Raw genomic sequence first — 19,443 nt, 5'->3', positions numbered from 1 at the left:
CTTCTGACGACCCCGACCATGTCCATGCACGTATGAAGATGAAAGACCAGCCTCTGAGTCATAATGTCTGAACCAAATGTTGGCATCATCATCATCGACTAACATAATCAGTTTGACTCTACGTCTGGATCATAGGGGGCAACTCTTTCCACATTATGTGCAACCTCATCAAAACTCAATCATCTTCCCAACAGGTCCTCTACGTCTAGGACGATGGTAGAGGAACAATAGATATATCGTACATATAATGAATTTCCTCCATATAGCTTTGGTTGTCACAACATATATAGCAAGAACCTGGTTACGGATCATTTGCAACCTCACGGAGTCTACTGTTGTTCGATCTCTGTGAATTATAAAACAATTAGAACAATATTTAAAATAAATTAAAATTAAAAAAATAATTAGATAATATTCATTCAAATTTTACCAGATGACCCACAGCTGCTTCCGGACGAGGGGATGTAGCACCTTGTGATATTATTAAACCAATGAATAATATTCTGGAGTGACATCCGTGTCAGAACTTGTTCAATGAGAAACCCCCACTGCAATAAACCTTGCACGATAGTGCCATCGCACTACCAAAATGTTGCAACTTTTTTTCGGAACCACAGTCCCTTAGGTCAATATCATGCAGTACGGGTTCAATATTACATAGGTGATGGGACACTCCTGCTGAAGAAACCGAAATTATCTCAATCACCACTGTCAGGAAGAATGCCACTCACCAATGTGAAAACATATGAGAGGACTCATCGTCTACCATATGTTTTGAACCATTCGTATAAAAATTATAGGCAAAGTAAATACATAATAATTTTGTACGGCTCCTTGTCTATACAACCATGTTAAGCATGCTCCACCTCACGAATACCACCCCGCATTATGGAGGTTAGCTAACAGTGGCAGGAACATCAAGTGAACAAAATGACTTGATTTATCTTAAAACAGACTTCCATCCATCATTTGTAGTATATATGCCCGCGCATATCTTATGACGGTTGCCTCGTCTGCATCATCTGTGAGCTCACGAAATTGTGTTCCTAACCATATTTAACTTAACCTCGATCCTTTAATCTTGTCGGTGATGGGGTTGCACCGAGGTACAGTTGACAAACTTCTGACCAGTCATCGTACATCACTCCGGTGACCGGCTCACCGTCAACAGGTAACCCCAACAACACTTCTATGTCTTGTATAGTGATAGTACACTCTTCAACAGACATATGAAATGTATGTGTCTCAGGCCTCCATCTCTCGACCAAGGCTGTGATCAGATGCCAGTCCAACTGAATAAATCCTAATCTGGCAACCCCATAGAATTTAGATGTGCGCAGTAGCGGTAGTATTCGAGGGTGGAGCGGGATAGTGCGCTGGAGAACTGCCTCTCGATGCCTGCAATATATTTCTCCTGTAGTACGATCTCGCCATACAACAGATGATCGATGAATGGACTGGTCGTACAAAACCTCGTGATCAACAGGTCCTGGGTTTAAAGCCATGATCTGAAAAAAAAAATATTTATTTCTCAATTAAAAAAATATTTGTTTCTCAATTAAAAGAATAATATACAACTTAATTAAAAGAATAATGTACAACTTAATTAGAAGAATAATGTACAACTTAATTAAAAGAATAATGTACAAGTTAATTAGAAGAATAATGTACAACTTAATTAAAAGAATAATGTACAACTTAATTAAAAGAATAATGTACAACTTTATAATAAAAAAAATTGAATATACAATAAAAGATAAGTGGGTGAAGGAAATCTCGCTAATTTTGTGATGAAGATTTCGCTCTAGAAGGGAATCTCGCTAGAAATGTGGGTTGAATCTCGCTAGTAAGGTGAGCATCGTTAGGAAGAAAGTTTTTAAAGAAATACTTGATCTCGCTCATAAGGATCTCGCTCATGAGGAGGATCTCGCTCATAAGGAGGATCTCGCTCATGAGGATCTCACTCATGAGCAGGATCTCGCTCATGAGCAGGATCTCGTATGATTGTACTTCATGTTTACTAGATCGTGCAGCCCATTTATTTATTTTCTCATGTGCGTACCTGCATTTTTACTCCACTTAGTATTATAAAATATGTTTGAAATAAATTATTAAAAAAATAATATTACCGAGTGTATTTATCTTGACGCTCCAATGCATCCCTTATTTATTCTCTTCTTTTCTCGAAATAGTTCACACATTTGAAGAATGTTATCTGAGTAAGAGCATTTATAGGCAACATTCAAGCTCCTTTGAGGACTCCATTTATGTACTCTGATAGATTTGTCGTTATCCACCCATATCTGAATCCTTCATCATGTGCTTAAGTCCATTGCTCTAAACTAATGTTGTAAAAAAAACTCAGACATCTCCGATTTATTCCTTTGATATCTTTAATTGCTTTGTTGAACTTTCAAATTTGAAACTGACACCCGGCACGATAAACATAATTTTTCAATGAATTAAATTTATACTTTTTATTGAAGTTGCTGACGATATGTCGTAAGTAGAAACGATGGTAAAATTTCGATCCCATCCAACCATTTGCTGGGTTGTTCACTGCTGCGATTATACCAACATGTCGATCTGAAATTAAACACACCTCTTTGTGTGTTACAATTTCTCTCAGGTGTTTCAGGAACCATCCCCATGAGTCTATGAACTCTTCATCAGCAACGACAAACGCAAGTGGAAGAAGATGGCCGTTCGAGTCAACTGATATAGCAATCAACAATTTTCCTCTATATTTGTCGTACAAGTATTTACCATCTATCTGAATTATCGGCCGACATTTATTAAAAGCTTCTATACAAGGACCAAATGCCCAAAATACAGAAGTTAGGATAACATGGCCTTTAGTAAGCGTTTCTTTAACTCTCCACTCTACACGTGTTCTGGGATTGGTCTGCTTAACCATATATAACCACCTAGGCAATAATTTGTAAGACTCATCCCAATCACCGAACACTTTAGCCAACGCTTTTCTTTTTCCCTCCCATACCCTATGGTAAGGAACATGATATCCAAACTTTGATTTGATGTCGGACTGTAGTTGTGCCACACTGATAGATGGTTTTTCTCTTACGGCATCACAAAAATCTAGTACAATCATTGATAAATCCAATTGCACGTGACTTTGACTTAGTTCTGAATAAAAACATATATGTTGCTCATCATACTTAGTGATCTCGAACAAGCCATGCGATTTTTTCTTTATTGCACGAAATCTCCATTTGCAATCTTCCTCCCACTTCTTTCATCGAATTGTCCAAATCGTCGGTGTAGATTCAACAACCTTATATGGTGCGTGACACTTTATTGCAAAACATTTGACCGCGTATTGTAGCATTTCCTTGTCTTGACAAATCATCCCTTTATACAATTGAGTATTGTCAACGTATACAGGAGCTACAATTGGGTCATGTTCCCGAATGTTATCCAGTACATTCATATCCAAATCATTGAATGTATCTGAAAGCATCTCATGTTCACGACCATCGAAATCCAACTCTTCAAATTCATCATTCGTTTCTGTTTTGAAGTCCTCTATAACAGGTTGTTAGCGCGAACCAATATCCTTCATTGTCTCACATGACGATGCCTAACTGACTTCCGTCCAAATAGTGGATCGATCATTGAGTTGGATACTTCAAACTGCCGTTAAGTATTTGATGTATCAGGATCCTACTACCCTTCACTATCCTATCTTGTCATTTACATACAAATGCACTAGATTTGGCACTGGACATTGCCATTGAAACATCAAGTTCAAAGCTTGTGCATTCGAAATAGGGAATGACATAAACCTTATTGATCCTGATGGTTCTAGATTAGGATGTCTATATATTTATTTCTATCTGATTTGCTCCCATATCTACACTAAGTAACATCCCAACCATTTCAATGAATTGTTCAAATACAATTCTACTGTTCACATACTAAAATCCCACTTGTAGTTGGTCATACTCAACTCCATCAATACCATCAATCATATTACCATTTGTAAACAACAAAAATCCCAAGCATTTGCCTGCTATTTTCTAAAAAAAAAGATAAACATCAATTTTTGTATTATACTTTTTATAAGAAGTATATTTAAAAAATATTAAATTTTTTAGTTTATAAACATAAACTTTTTAAGTTTTATGAACATCAACTTTTTAAACATAACAATAAATTAAACTTTTTATGACTATTTTTAAAACATAACAATAAATTAAACTTTTTATAACTATTTTTAAAAATAACAACAAATTAAACTTTTCAAATTAAAATGAGGTAAACTTTTTAAAACTATTTTTTTCAAATTTAATATAAAATAAAAAATTATATTATATTAAACTTTTCAAACTATTTTAAACTATATTTTCAAAGTTAATACTAGAAAATATCAACTTATCATAATAAACATAACAACAAATAATTTTCATATGAATAAACAAAAATTTTCAAACTATATTAAACTTTTGAAACTATACTATACTTGTTAACTACACAATAATTTTTATTAAACTATAAAATATCAACTTCTTAAACATAACAATAAACTAAATATTTTAACACTATAAACATCAAAGTCAATACTAAATAAATCAATTATCATAAGAATAAACTAAACTTTTCAAATATCATAAGTTCAACTCACAGATTCGACAGTAGTCTATTTTTTCCTTCAAAGTGACAACGTTCACCCTCCTTTTTTCTGTTATTTTTTATCTGACAACAACTATAAAAAAATTAAAAAAAAATAATAATAAAGACAAAAATAAAATTTATAATTATTCTTAAAAAACAAAATTTAGTAGAGTAACGAACCAGTATAGTTATTGAGATAATTTGTATTAAACGAAATACAAGAAGAGAAATGGAAATGGAAATGGAAATGGAGGAGAGGAAGATGATTTTGAAGGCTTATTTTTTAAAAGGCAATGGGGGGGGCAGTGAGCTATTAAGGGGCTGTGAGCAAATCAAGGGAGAGGAGTGAGCACAAATCAAGGGCAGTGAGCTATCGAGGGAGTGAGTGAGCAAACATGAAGAGGAGCAAAAATTATGAGGGAGTGAGTGAGCAAAAATGAAGAGGATGGTGGTTTTAAAAGGATGTAGGTCGAGTGTTGAACACTCGACCCAGGGGTTTGGGTGGTTGAAAAGGCATAAGGCTATGGCAGACGGGCATGAATGCATCAATGCATGCAAGGAATCAAAGTAGAGGAATCGGATCAGTTGGTCAATGCATGCAGGGAATCGCGCAAGGAATCGGGAGCAGGGCGAGCATGGTGATATGACCTCACACCTTTTTTTAATTTACTTGATAATAAAATCAAGGTTGACCATATTTTTTTAGACTTATTCAATTATAGTCAATAGTAATCAATTTTAGTATATGCACCTTCATTAAACTTACTCAATTATAGTTATTAGTTGTAACAAAATTCTGTTATTGTTGTTATTTTTTCATTATTGATTATATCTTTTTTTCTCATTGGTCATGTATATATATAATTATATATTTCTATGGAAAGTAAATAAAATGAAGACAATTATGAGTGAGATCCTCCTCCTCATGAGCGAGATCCTGAAGCAATTCCAGAAACTGGTCTTCTTAACGATGCTCCTTACCAGCGAGATTCAGCCCACACGTTCTAGCGAGATCTCCCTTCTAAAGCGAGATCCCCATCACAAAATTAGCGAGATTTTCTTCTAGAGCGAGATCCTCATCACAAAATTAGCGAGATTTCCTTCACCCACTTATCTCCTTGTCGAGGTTGAAGTTTCGACTTATGTATGTCGAAACTTCAACCTTCGACAATCCTATCATTATAAAATTAGCGAGATTTCCTTCATCCACTTATCTTCTTGTCGAAGGTTGAAGTTTCGACTTATGTATGTCGAAACTTCAACCTTCGACAACCTAAAAATTAGCGAGATTTCCTTCTAGAGTGAGATCCTCATCACAAAATTAGCGAGATTTCTTTCACCCATTTATCTTCCTTATCGAGGGTTGAAATTTCGACTTATGTATGTCGAAACTTCAACCTTCCGACAACCCTAGTATACATATTGTTTCCAAGTTTTTCTTTGTTTGTCAAGTTTTCGACCTTTACATTAATCGAATCTTCAACCCTCGACTTCTAGCCTCGAACTCTCAAAACAACAATATTTCTCTAATAAGTTTCAAAACAACAATATGTCTCTAATAAATTTTGAAAACAACCATATTAATATTAAAGGTCCTATTTTGAACAGTTTTTTATTTAATCTTAATATTATCAATTCATGTTTTTTAACAAATTTTGTTTTATATAATTTTTTTAAAATTTTAATAAATAACAATATAGTGATTATCTTAAATAGTTTTTTTAGTAGATCTCATACAAAAGTTTAACTTTGCAATTATTCATTCAATTTTGATAGATAAAAGATTAAAAATATATTTTTTTTTCTAAACAGTGGATGAATATTTATTTTCATTATATTAATGAGTGAGGACATAGATACAATTTCTTATCCAAGTGAATTTTTATGCTGACATCACTTGTTATTAAGAGGTCCAAAAACTTATTTTTTCTTTAAAAGATGTATTTTTTAAAAACTATAAACGGGTCATTTCTTCCTCTAACTAGATATTAATTAGAACTCTAATGAATTTTAAATCACTAAAAAAAATTATTTGGATATTAATTTTTTTAAATAAAACCATTCAAAACTAAATATAAAGCAATATATCCAACCATAATATTAAACACCATATCTACTTTTACAACATTTGTATTTAAAGATTTTCATTTAAAAAAAAAAATCAAATAAAAAATATGAATGCTCACAATTCTAAATTAAAAATTCAATAATATATCAACTATATCAGATGGATAAAACTCATAAACAATATTTTGATCTCAAATAAAATAAAATAACCTTTAAATATTCAAACTTGATTTCCAAGACAAATTTGACTTTTTCTTTTTTAAAAATTAAAAAGGAAAAACCTCACGTTGACCGAGAAATTAGCACGTTTTATAATTCTAAATAAAATAAATAAACTGCCCTCTAGAATTAATGTTATATATATATATACACACACTTTTGATGTGCTTTCATTGTATGAATGGTGTAGCCCGTAAACTTTAGTTAATACTAATTTAGTCCTATATATTATACTTTAGCATGTAATATTTCAGTTCCTACAATTTAAATTTGTTGTGCTATAGTCTATATTGTATAAAATCTTGTTAGATATACTAGAATATCATGTTGGTTATTATACTTTAGTTTTTATTTTAAAAAATAAACAACAAAAAACCAGAATATTATGAAACAAGCCTTTGTAATTCATTTATTTTCAATAATATTTATGAATTTTAAAAAATTTCATAATTAATACAGCCTCACGGCCACAATTCCGCTAAGTGTCAAAGACCGTTGACAGTTACTGCTAGTCGATCTTTAAAAAAAATCAAAACTACTCTTACCATTAATAGTTTTTCATTTTCCTTCTCTCCCTTTTTTTTTCGTGCCAGTTCTTTGCCCATGCAAAATTGCAACTTATTAATAGTTAAAAATCACTTTTGTTTACTCTATTTTCATGGAACTAACAACTTGGTTTTTGAATTTTGATTCGAAACCATTTAGCTATATACTTTTAATTTTGTAATAATTTACAACTTAAATTTTAGTATGTAGCAATTTAGTTCGTTTACTTTAAAATTTGTAATGATTTAGTATTTATTGTGAAAATGTTTGTTAAGATTGATTGAAAATTCTTACGTAAGTATATTAATAAACTAATTAAAAACTTACTATATTTATAAGATACAAAGTCTAAATCCTTAAATAATAAAAATCAACATTTAATTTTGATAGATTTTTTTCCACCAGGGAATAAATTGCAATAAAATTGAAAATATAGAAGTTAAATGATTACATAGTACATGAACTAAATTATTGTAAAATTGAAAATATAGAGACTAAATCAATTCATTTACTAAATTGTTACCCCATGAAAAAAGTCGAGAAGTCAAAATTAATTTTTAACCTTTAAATTGTATTGAAAGAATTTGTAGAGATTGAGAGGAAGAAGAAGAACTTACAATGGAAAGAATACTTATTTATTATTTATTTTTTGAAAATTGTGATATCAACGAAACCTTCTAAAGTTTAAAGAATATTATTGAAATGAATTATATAGAACTTGTTTGATTATTTATAATCTCTTTTTTATGTTTTTTTTTTACACAACGTGGAGTGGGATATTAAATCTAAATTCTTCAGGTTGATAGTACTAGTTGAGTTGAGCTAAGCTAGTTGTTTATTTCGATTAAATAGCTTTTACTAATTAGTTCTTTAAATCTCTATTATTTTTCCTTAATATTGGCATGATTTTAATTTATTTTTATTGAATAAATAAATTAATAAGATATTTCATGTTTACAAATATTTTTTAAAGAAAAAGAAATTCTTTTCAATACGAATATTTTTAAAAGAAAAAGAAATCATTTTCCTTACTCTTTATTGGTTTTACTTGTGTATGATTGAAGAAAGCATATGCATTTTTTTTTATTATTAAAAAACAGATAAAAACAAAATTTATAAATTAGTCTAACTGAACTTATAACTTGATATCATTCAATGTAAAAATGGTCGTAGTAAGAGATAACAATTCAAACCAAATTTCAACAACATTTAAAGAATAAAAATTATTATTATTATAGTTTTCATTTTCCTTTGGAGTTAGAAACTATAATAAATATTATAAATTTTGAGATGTCTATGGAGCGGGACCAGGAAGACCATTTCCCATTCCGTCTCCGCTCCCCATTTTATTCTCCATCCGTGAAATTTTCCACCGTTATTTTTTTTATATATATAAAGGTTATTAATTAAAATTATTAAGAGTATAGTTTAATTAAATAATTAACTTATTGTCTATTATAGTTTTATATGACAATTTGAATTTAAATATAAATTACTCAAATTCTGACCTAAAAATTTGATTAATTTTTTAGTAGAAAGAAATAAATATAAATCAAATTATTCACATGTATAATCTAAATTTAAATATTCAATTTAAACATATTCATTATCTTTACCAATAAATAATCAAATTTGAAATTTAAATGTAATATTTATATAATAATAATAATAATTAGATAACTATACTAAATAAATATGTAAAAGTTAATCGGGGCGGAGATGGGAATGGGGCGGGGAATGTATTACCCATCCCCGTTTAGTTCATGGATAATTTTTTTCTCCCCACTCCCTCCCCCATTTCCCACATAATTAGGGAATCCCTGCATCTTTTGGGGTGGGGCTCGTCCACATAGAGAATTTAGACATCTCTATCCTTTACAATAGTTGTATTTTTATTCGTATCAATGCATGTTATATATTTTGCTATATTATATCTAAAATATAAACAATAAATTTAATTTTTTTAAAAAAAAATATTTATCAAACAATCTACTTTTAATTTTTAAAATATAAAAAGGAAAAGAAACGAAAAACGAGTGAGCCCAATATTTTCTATAATTCTAAAGAATTCTTAAAACCAAACCACATTTTAAAAATAAACTTTTAAGTTCAAGAACATTATTTTAGTTTAAATAGAAATAGTAAAAATAAAGATATGGTGATTTGTAACCTATCATTATTAGGAATAGGATTAGAGCTTTTAAAACGATGTAAAGATAATAATATATGAACAAAAAAAAACATAAGTTTTCAAATCATTCCACAAGATTAAAAGAAAAAAGAAAAGATAATTGTACTAATTTTGTTTTTTTGAAAAAAGATAATTTCTTTTTCTTTTAAAAAAAGAAAATTTTGAAATTAACAGATATTAATGTTAATCAATTATCTGGTAATTGTTAAAATATAGTGATTAAAAATGCTAAACGGACGGTGGCGGAGCTAAATTCAGTGTTTTTCCAATTGTATAGTTTAATTCAATCGGTACAGAAAGAACACAACGAAGGACGACGACTTCGACAATTCAACGAATCCTATTCCTTTTTCATGTGTTAACCGGACCCTTTTCTTTTCATTCGCTTAATTTCAACTCTCAATTCCTGTTCATCTTTTAGGGTTTTCCCTTTCGATTTGGGTAAAGGATTGATTTATCTCGATGCGGATGCTTAAATGGCCGACCCTCCGTTTCAATTCTTAATAATCACCTTCACCTGCAACTTTGTTCCTCAAATTTCGACTTACCCATTTCAATTCGCGATGAAATTGTTCATGGGTCGTCAATTTCACTCTCACTCTGCCTTCGACGTGGCTTCCGAGGCCTTCTCTGAACACCTTTCTCATTTGATCGTTGTTATCTGACTGTTTGCTGTTTTCAGTTACTGGGTTTTCATCCTCTCTCTCTCTCTCTCTCTCTCTCTGTCTCTTTTTTATATCTTTTTCGAGATTCCTCTTTCTTTTTTCTTTCGTCTTTTTCCATTGCGATGAGTTGCGGTTCGGATTTGATGATGTCTGGGAATTCTGAGGCGGATGATCGTGAGATTGTTGAGAAGGATCCATCAGGACGGTATATACGGGTATTTCTTTTGAATTCTCTTCTTTGGTTTTTGATATTTTGATTACTTGTTAGTTGTTTCTCCTTATCTGAATTGCTCTAGCCATTAGGATCTGGAGGTTGGTGTTTGGGTACTCAATTTTCAAATCTGGGTGATCTTAATTTAGGGATTTACTGGTGCTGATTATGGATTGAATTGTTTTTTTTTTTTTTTTTTTTTTTTTTTTTTTTTTTTTTTTTTTTTTTTTTTTTTGGTTTTGTAAGGGGAGAATTTGGTAGTTTTCTTTTATTGCCAATGGTTCAATCATCGTTTACTTGTGTTTTAGATTTGTTCTTTCCCTTTTGCTTTATGGTGTTGATGGTTTATTCTATTTGACTTAATCCTTATTCGAGTTATTTTTTTCCCTTTTTTTTTTCAGTATGATGAGATTTTGGGTAAAGGGGCATTCAAGACAGTGTATGCTTCTGCTGTCTATCAATCTTTGTTCTTTTATTGCCTTTTCTTTTCTAGTTTGTTCATTAGTTTATGTTGAGTTTTAGGGTATAATGAGATTTTGGGTGATATTTGATTTGAGGTCTATTTTTGTTGTCATCAGATACAAAGCATTCGATGAAGTTGGTGGAATCGAAGTTGCTTGGAGTCAAGTGGACATTGAAGATGTTTTGCAATCACCAGAACAACTTCAAAGATTGTATTCTGAGGTCCATCTGTTGAAGTCATTGAAACATGAAAATATCATCAAGTTCTATAGCTATTGGGTTGATGATAAGCGTAAGACTATCAACATGATTACAGAATTGTTCACTTCTGGGAGTTTGAGGCAGTAAGTTCCAAAAGAGTTTTCTTGTTGTTTTCGATTATTTGTTTATCGTTTATCTGTTTGCCGCATTCAGTGAGTTACTTATAACTTTGGAATTGATTAGATATCGAAAGAAGCATAGGAAAGTTGACTTGAAGGCCTTCAAGAACTGGGCAAGGCAGATACTACGAGGTTTAACATATTTGCATGGTCACAACCCTGCAATCATTCACAGAGATTTGAAATGTGATAATATATTTGTCAATGGGAATACTGGAGAAGTTAAAATTGGAGATCTCGGATTGGCAATTGTCATGCAGCAGCCTACTGCTCGAAGTGTAATTGGTAATAGTTTTATTTTTTAGCGTGATTTCTTTTTGTTGTGTGGATAGAATTCTAGATTGAAAGAGAACAAACTTCAACTGATATTTGGGCATATGATTATTATTCAGGCACTCCAGAGTTTATGGCTCCAGAACTTTATGATGAGGACTATAATGAACTTGTTGACATATATTCTTTTGGCATGTGCATGTTGGAAATTGTTACTTGTGAATACCCATATAATGAGTGCAAAAATTCTGCCCAAATATTCAAGAAGGTTACTTCTGTAAGTAAATGATTAACATCTACCAAACTATGTTCTCTAAATGTTTCCATGAAATGAAAGTCCTGAAATCATTTATTCTTTCTGGCAGGGTATAAAACCTGCTTCCCTTGAGAAGGTGCTGGACCCTCAAGTTAAGCAATTCATAGAGAAGTGTCTGGTTCCAGCTTCTATGAGATTACCTGCAAGTGAACTCTTGAAAGATCCTTTCCTTGCAACTGAAAGTCCCAAGGAGCATAGTTCTGAACTTTCAAGGTTATTGAATGAGCAGTTCAAATCTGCAAATCCTCCACTGATTGATTCTCATCCGATGGACACAGACCCTAACTGCAGCAAACTGTCAGGCTCAGTGGCTTCATCTGTCAAAAGCAATAATGGAATTTCTCACTTTTCAACTCTAGAACTTCAGAGGCTCACCGAGAATAATGTATTGACACTGAAAGGGGACATGACTGATCATAATACGATGTCATTCCATTTGCGTATAGCTGAACTATATGGTAACTTTTCGGTCAATTCTTCCGTAATCTTGTTAAAGTTGTATATTCTTTAGCAAATGTGTTGCAAATTTTCAATAACTTGAACATTTATTTTCATATAGGTAAATCTAAGAATATCCATTTTGCCTTCTATCTCAACTCTGACACTTCTTTGGCAATTGCTTTGGAGATGGTTGAACAACTTGAACTGTCAAATGAAGATGCGACTATCATAGCAAAACTAATTGATGAACTAATTGCCAAGTTTGTTCCTAGCTGGAAACCATGTCCAAATTATTGTGAAGAACAAAATACTCCAAATAGTTCTTCTGAAACTCCAGAGGAAAAGACTTTCATTCCTCCTTTCTTCTCTGAGCTGGTACTGTCATCTCCCATGGTTGCTGCTGCTGCTGCAAGGAATAATCCAAGGGATTTGGACAAGGTCGAAGATCAAGAAAACCAGCAGTCGATTATTTCGTGTGCTTCCGTGGAATACATTTACTCAACTGTCTCAGATTACAGCATGGGAAAAGGATCTGAGTGTGGTGAGTTTGGCCACCCTGAATGCGACAAAGCTTATATTAGCAGTGGAACAATTGATTTAGATGCAGAAGGTGTTGGATCTATTCCAACAATGATCGATTTTGCAAAACCATCTCTAATCTCCTCCTGCTCTGGAATGTCTAAAGAATTGAGTTTATCTAGCTTTTCCACTCTTTCTATGGAAGAAAGAGATCACCAAGATGAACTCAAGATGGAGATTGATGCTATTGATTTGCAGTACCACCAATGCCTTTGTGAACTGTCAAGAATGAGAGAGGAAGCAATAGAAAGTGCTAAGAAGAGGTGGATGTCAAAGAAGAAAGCTACTGGTATTTGAAGCCCGTCTTTATACTTTGGATTTACTACAAGTTCATTCTCTTTTTCTTTCTTTTCTTGGCAAACTCTTGCTTGCAAAATGGTCATTTTTTTGGTTTTGTTTTTTGGTTTTTTCTTTTTAAACTACTGACTGGTATTCTTTGCATTCTATCCAACCAAGTCCTAACTCCTGACTTTTCGACTCTGATTATTTTTAATTTATACCAATTCATTTCATAGTTTAGACATTTACATTTGTTACATTTGTCCCACATTCTTCCCAGATTGCAATTTTAGAGTTCAATATTTTCCTTGTATTTTTTCTCATTGTCATGCAATTTGACTTTTTTATGATATTCATTGAATATAACATTATTTTCCATTTGTGACAATGAATTGGTATATCTTTTGCAACTATTTCACTATGAATGATAAACGATGTCATATATGCCCATTCTAGTATACTTCAGTGTATAATGACGATAATTACCATCTTGAAGATCAATTCAATTTCCCACTTCTATAATTGTTTAAGAACGATGTCGCCTATGTTTTTTGCTTCGTTATGAACACCTTTTTTCCGCATCTCCTTTGGATCCTATATTTGTGACCTTACACAGCCCTTCAATGGCAGACTTAATTTTGTTATTTTTATATAGTTATATTAAGTTAAATATTTTTTATGGTAAAAAATAATTGAACTCAAAATTAAAATGGTTTGTTATATATATATTTTTTAAAATGTTTTACTTAATTATGTAAAACAAAATGACTAACTTACAAACAAAATATACCCTGGATAAATCTTTTAGAATGACTTTAGTTAAAAAATGACCGAGTTTAAGTTTGAATACATAAAGAATTTGTAAATCAAATGTTTTTTTTTTAATTTTATATTGCTAATTTAAAAATTATATACCAACTATTGCTCAAATTGATTAAGTTATATGTTGAATTAAAAGGTTAGAGCTTTGAAACTCTACCCCACAAATTTAGAAAAATAAAGAAATTAAAAAAAAAAAAAAACATTATCACACTAAGAAGTCTAAGATTATAATTTGTTGATTTTTTTCTTTTTAACTAAGGGGCTTTTTTTTTTTTAAATCAATAATTGACCTGATCTCTAATAGACGTGTTAGGTATTAATTAATTGGCATAATTTTGTAGATTTCTAGACGCTTGATATTATATACTTTTATTGATATTTCTAAATGCTTTGCAAAATTTTCAATTTTTTTAATTGATTTTTATTAATGTATAGGTCAACTAATAAAGGGCCCGTTTGAATTGACTAAAGAAAATAGTGTTTTTAAAAAAATTCATTTTTATTGAAATACTTTTGATCAAAATAGTTTAAAATACACTTCAAGAGTTATGTTGACTAGTTGCCCAACACTCTAACTTTTTTCTAAAATGACCAATTTCTTAAATTAAACACTCGAATTTCAAACCAATCCCAATTATCATATCTAAAATTTGTTTCTAACTCTTATGATTATTATGAAACAAAATGATTGTGAACCATTCATTAAATAGGAGGTTTCGAAACTTCAAAAATAAAAAAAGGGAAAAAAAAAAAGGAGGAAAAAAAAGTGTTTAAAACAGTTTAGGCTCTATGGCATAATTACTTGTTTTTTCTTTTTGAAAATTAAACACATAAATCTAATATTTTGTTATTTAGTTATGTTTTGGAAATTCAAATTATGTTTTGAAATTTTGAAAAGATAATTTTTAGAAACATGTTTTTGTTTAAAAATAAATAAATAAATGGATATAGATTCAAATATTTTTAAAACGGTGTAAAGAAGTTATGAGCAACCAATCATAAAAAAAAATTAGTTATACTTTTTTTTCAAATATTTTTAACAATTATTTTATAAATATTTTTCAAAAATAAAAATTCATTTAAAAATTATTCAAATATTAAGAAATTGGTTATAAGAAATTATTCAAATATCAAAATTCATTTTTCACAATTAGGTTAATTGAATGAATAGTTTCAAGATGTGATCTTATTACTATCATATTAGATAGTACAAGGAAGCTAAATGATAAAAATACAGCTTTATTTTAAAAAGTATCCATATTCTTTTAAAAATTACAATATTATCTTCTTCTTTTTTTTTATAAATATTTCAAAACTACTTTTAGCATATAAATTCTTTAAAAATTGAGCATGAGTGGAATTTGGAATAGCATGCCGGACTCCTATAAAAATAGTTAACTATTCAAATTTTTGTTTTAGGTCATTATCATCAAAATTCTAGGTTCCATTCTTAGTTCAAAGTTAGAAAGGATTTCTAATTTAGAAATAGTTTTGAGATATTTTTGAAATATACAAAGTAATATTACAACTTTTGAAAGAATAAAAGATTTTCACATCAAATGTGAGTATTTTGAAACATATAACTAAATTTTGAGATATTTTTATAATTTAAATAATAAAAAAAAATCAATTTTGCTATGACTAAAAACCAGATAAAATTTAAAATATTTTCACTAAAACCTCATCTAAAACTAATTTCAAGTCCACCAAAACTACTATAAATTGTGAAATGTTTTCACCAAAAACTCATCTACTTATTTTTCAAAAAAATAAAAAAATAAAAAAAAGGAGAGAAATCTCATCTATTTATAGTTTAGAAAAGCAATTGAGGACTATCAAACAATTATATCGCTTTCTCCTAATTTTGTAATTTTGTTTAGGCACAACTTCTTGTTGAATTTATTAGAATGATATTTCACTTTAAGACGCTTCTCTATTTATCGTTTAAAATTGTTCCCAACATCTCCTTGAAATTACAAAATTGCCCTCTTAGACTTTTTTATCCTCTCAATTTTCTTTTGTACATTATTATTATTATTATTATTTTTTGAAAAACTTACGTACATTAATTTAATTCCATTGAATATTTACTCTTGTATATTACTTTTTTTTCCCAAAAAAAAAAGAGAGAGAGAGAGAGGCTATGTCTAGTTTTATTATGAAAGGTAGCTAATTTTTTTTTTTAAAAAAAAAACAATTTAATCCTTGCGTTATGGTTTGACTTTAAACTTAGATAAGTATGCTGATTTTCATCCTTCAATTAATTTTTGTTAATTCACTTATTAATTTTTAGGAGTATTAAAAAAAATTCGATAACTTAAAAAATCCGATCAACTCAATAATCTATACGATTTGAGCGGATTGGGTTGAATTGAATTCAAATAAATGAAAATTTTATGAATTGGATCAGTTCATGGTTCACATAAAATAACTAACCAAATCCAAAGCGACTTAAATTTATTATTAATTTTTAATATATATGTTTTTTTTAGTTATGATATAATAATATATACATATATTTATTATAGTTTTATCTAATTCCATTATTTCGTGGATATTTATTCTCTAACAACTCCTAAAATTAATTTTAACACTTTGGAAAGAAAATTTTCATTATATAGATTAAAATTGAGTTGTTAATCTTAATTAAATATATAAAAATAATTAGAGAAACTATTTACATATTAACATTTTACTTGTTTTTAAAATAAAAATTTAAATAATGATCGAACCAACTCAATCCAAATATTTTATGATTGGGTTGAGTTTATTATTTAATAAGTGTTTATTTGAGTTGAATAAACTTACTATTTAAATAATCGCGTTGGATCTAAAAAGTGTTTCAACTTAATCCATGAACATCCCAACTAATTTCAACGGAAAGCAAGATAAGATCCTCCATGAACTCATTACTAAAACTAATTTTTTTAGTTAAAAATTTTGTAGAATCATAATTTTAACCTCTATTTTTTTAATTGAAGATTTAATAGTTTAATCAGAATAGGCTAAAAAGTCAAATTTCACTCCTAGATTGCATTTCAACCCTTCATTATTGCTTTGAAGGTTTTAATAAGCCAAATTCCTTTAATATAGCACAACAACCCATCAAGTTGTATCAATCATGGTACTAAATTTATATCGGTATGTCATAGTTTTACCGATATTTTATTTTCAAAGATTAGAACATAAATATGAGATATGAACCAATATTTCTATTGTTTCATAAAAAAAAATATGTGAAACATAAAAAATAAACAATAGAATGTCATTATGTGAATGTAATATAAATAAAAGACATCTTTAATTTGTTTAAAAAGATATAATTTTTATCTATTAGTTTAATACTTTTTAAAACATTTTGTTCTTATAATTTTCTTTTAAAAAAATCTATCAATATCGAGATTTTATTGATATTTTTATCTGACATTTCTATAAAATCGAGACTTCTACATTCAGGTCGAAATTGACATTTGAAACATTGGTTCCATGACTATGAGATTTATGCTAAAGTTTCATAGAGGTATGAAGATTACATGTATTCTTCAATAAGTGGTCTCCACTTGATATGATGGTGGTTGTTTGTTTCTCTTCTTTTACCTCATCAAGCTTTATTTTCAAATAATTTTTAAATCTATATCATTTTTTTAATATAAAATTTAGGCTTTAGATACGTTAGACATTGACATTTATATTTTAGTTCTACCTAAACATTAAATATTACATATACATGAATTTTTTTATTTTGGAATCCACTTTTTAGGATTGTTTTTAAAATCTAAATCAAATTTTGAAAAAAAATAGTTTTAAAAAACTTAAATTTTGTTTTTGGAATTTGGTTATAATTTCAAATCTTACTTTAAGAAATATGAATACTAAGGTAAAGAAGTTATAACTTATAAGAAACAAGCACAATTTTTAAATTTTAAAGATTAAAACAAATAATAATAATAAATAAATAAATAAAGTTATCAAATTTTCTAATTCAATCGTAATTCATAAACACGTTATAAACACATGAAAAAAAAATCTTATCAATTTAGTCCCTAGTAAGTTTATTGATCTACATATATGTAAGAAAGAAACTCCATCTAATAAATCTTAACAAGATAAGATTTAACATAGTAGGGATGACTAAATTGTCACAAAATTTGAACTATAGTTTTAAACTACAAAGATAATTGTTGCATTTTAAAAGTTCAAGTAGATTGAAATGAGAAGAGATTGTTTTATAAGTCAGATTGAAATGAGAAGAGATTGTTTCATAAGTCGCACCAAACGAGCGAAATGAGGTAATCCCACCTACCCAAAAGGAGTAAAATACCTTAAAAGGTTGTCAAAACTGTCTCGTGTGCCTTTCACTAACATTGAAAAACCACCGAATACAAGGTCCAAGAAGGTGTTAGAGGAGGATAGTATAGAAAGGGGTCAGACACACCCTTACCTTCAAAGATATGCTAAAAACCCTACCTGTGCTATGATTGATATGACTTCAACTTAATACTAACTTAAGCATTAGAGCGTGATGGACACAGCACCATACTTATGTGAGTTTTGATATTGCAAGTTAGCTCAAAGTGGACAACCAAGAACATCATACTCAAATGAGAGAAAGAGCTACAACTTACACGATTTAAGCATTAGAGGGCGACAAACATGAAACCCTATTGATGTGAAATTCTATCTGTAGGTTAGCTCGAGGTGGATGACCAGGAACATTAGTTCAAGGTGGACAATCAGAAGCATTAGTTCGAGGTGCATGAGAGAAAGAGAGAGAAAGAGATCTACATGATGGATAGTGCCCAACAAAGGCAACAACGATTAATACGACAAGAACAACTCTCTATTTAAAATGTTTCCCGATAATAGTGCCAAAAATTTTATACGCACAAGCTCACATACTAGGTAATAATATGGTTTGAAACAACTTTAGCCAAGTATCGTCCTTAAAGAATCAGTTTGATAGTCTTTTAGTTATCCAAAGATCATTCCAAAATTATCTAAAGAATCGAACTGTGATGAGAATCTACTCTAATTTAATCCTAGAAATCAAATAAATGATTACAACTAGGGTGACACTGGATAGAAATATGTCCTGGAGTAGACTTAAAAAATGGATCGACCAAATTAATTGTTTAGCCCTTAGATTGATTAAATGCTAACTATAGACCAAGAAATCTAATAACCAAGTTTCCTCTCTCGAGCTCAACCCTTCATCAATGATCGTAATCCTATCACTTTTGTCCATATTTGGTTATTAGTTTAATATGCTAGATCTAACCTAACACCCTGTCTCAAGGAAGTCATTAAGTAAATAACATTCAACCAAGTGTTCAAAAGCTTTAAACACAAGCATGCCA

The 19,443-nt window shown here is 29.8% G+C and overlaps 1 protein-coding gene across 2 annotated transcripts; it reads left to right on the top strand.

Annotated features, from left to right (window-relative positions):
- Positions 1-9,922: 9,922 nt before the first annotated feature.
- LOC120067323 (serine/threonine-protein kinase WNK8-like) lies at positions 9,923-13,512 on the top strand. Of its 2 annotated transcripts, XM_039018886.1 has the most exons (7): positions 9,924-10,538; positions 10,936-10,973; positions 11,113-11,340; positions 11,441-11,661; positions 11,769-11,926; positions 12,015-12,423; positions 12,525-13,512. In XM_039018886.1, exons 1-7 carry the CDS (start codon positions 10,446-10,448, stop codon positions 13,280-13,282), a joined length of 1,905 nt encoding a protein of 634 aa, XP_038874814.1. In that variant the 5' UTR covers positions 9,924-10,445; the 3' UTR covers positions 13,283-13,512. The 2 variants fall into 2 exon arrangements, with proteins under 2 accessions (XP_038874815.1, XP_038874814.1); XM_039018887.1 differs by lacking the exon at positions 10,936-10,973 and having other exon boundaries at positions 9,923-10,538.
- Positions 13,513-19,443: the final 5,931 nt, after the last annotated feature.

The sequence above is a fragment of the Benincasa hispida genome, chromosome 12, assembly GCF_009727055.1.
Source record: "Benincasa hispida cultivar B227 chromosome 12, ASM972705v1, whole genome shotgun sequence".
Classification (NCBI taxonomy): domain Eukaryota; kingdom Viridiplantae; phylum Streptophyta; class Magnoliopsida; order Cucurbitales; family Cucurbitaceae; genus Benincasa; species Benincasa hispida.
The sequence above is the reverse complement of the archived record's forward strand: the minus strand, read 5'-3'. Positions and strand labels throughout refer to the sequence as shown.

Bases quoted from the DNA above. Each gene is read 5' to 3' on its own strand.
- LOC120067323 (XM_039018886.1), top strand. From the start codon at position 10,446: ATGAGTTGCGGTTCGGATTTGATGATGTCTGGGAATTCTGAGGCGGAT. The intron at 10,974-11,112 runs GTATGCTTCTGC...TGTTGTCATCAG, and splicing joins AAAGGGGCATTCAAGACAGT to ATACAAAGCATTCGATGAAG. The intron at 11,341-11,440 runs GTAAGTTCCAAA...GGAATTGATTAG, and splicing joins ACTTCTGGGAGTTTGAGGCA to ATATCGAAAGAAGCATAGGA.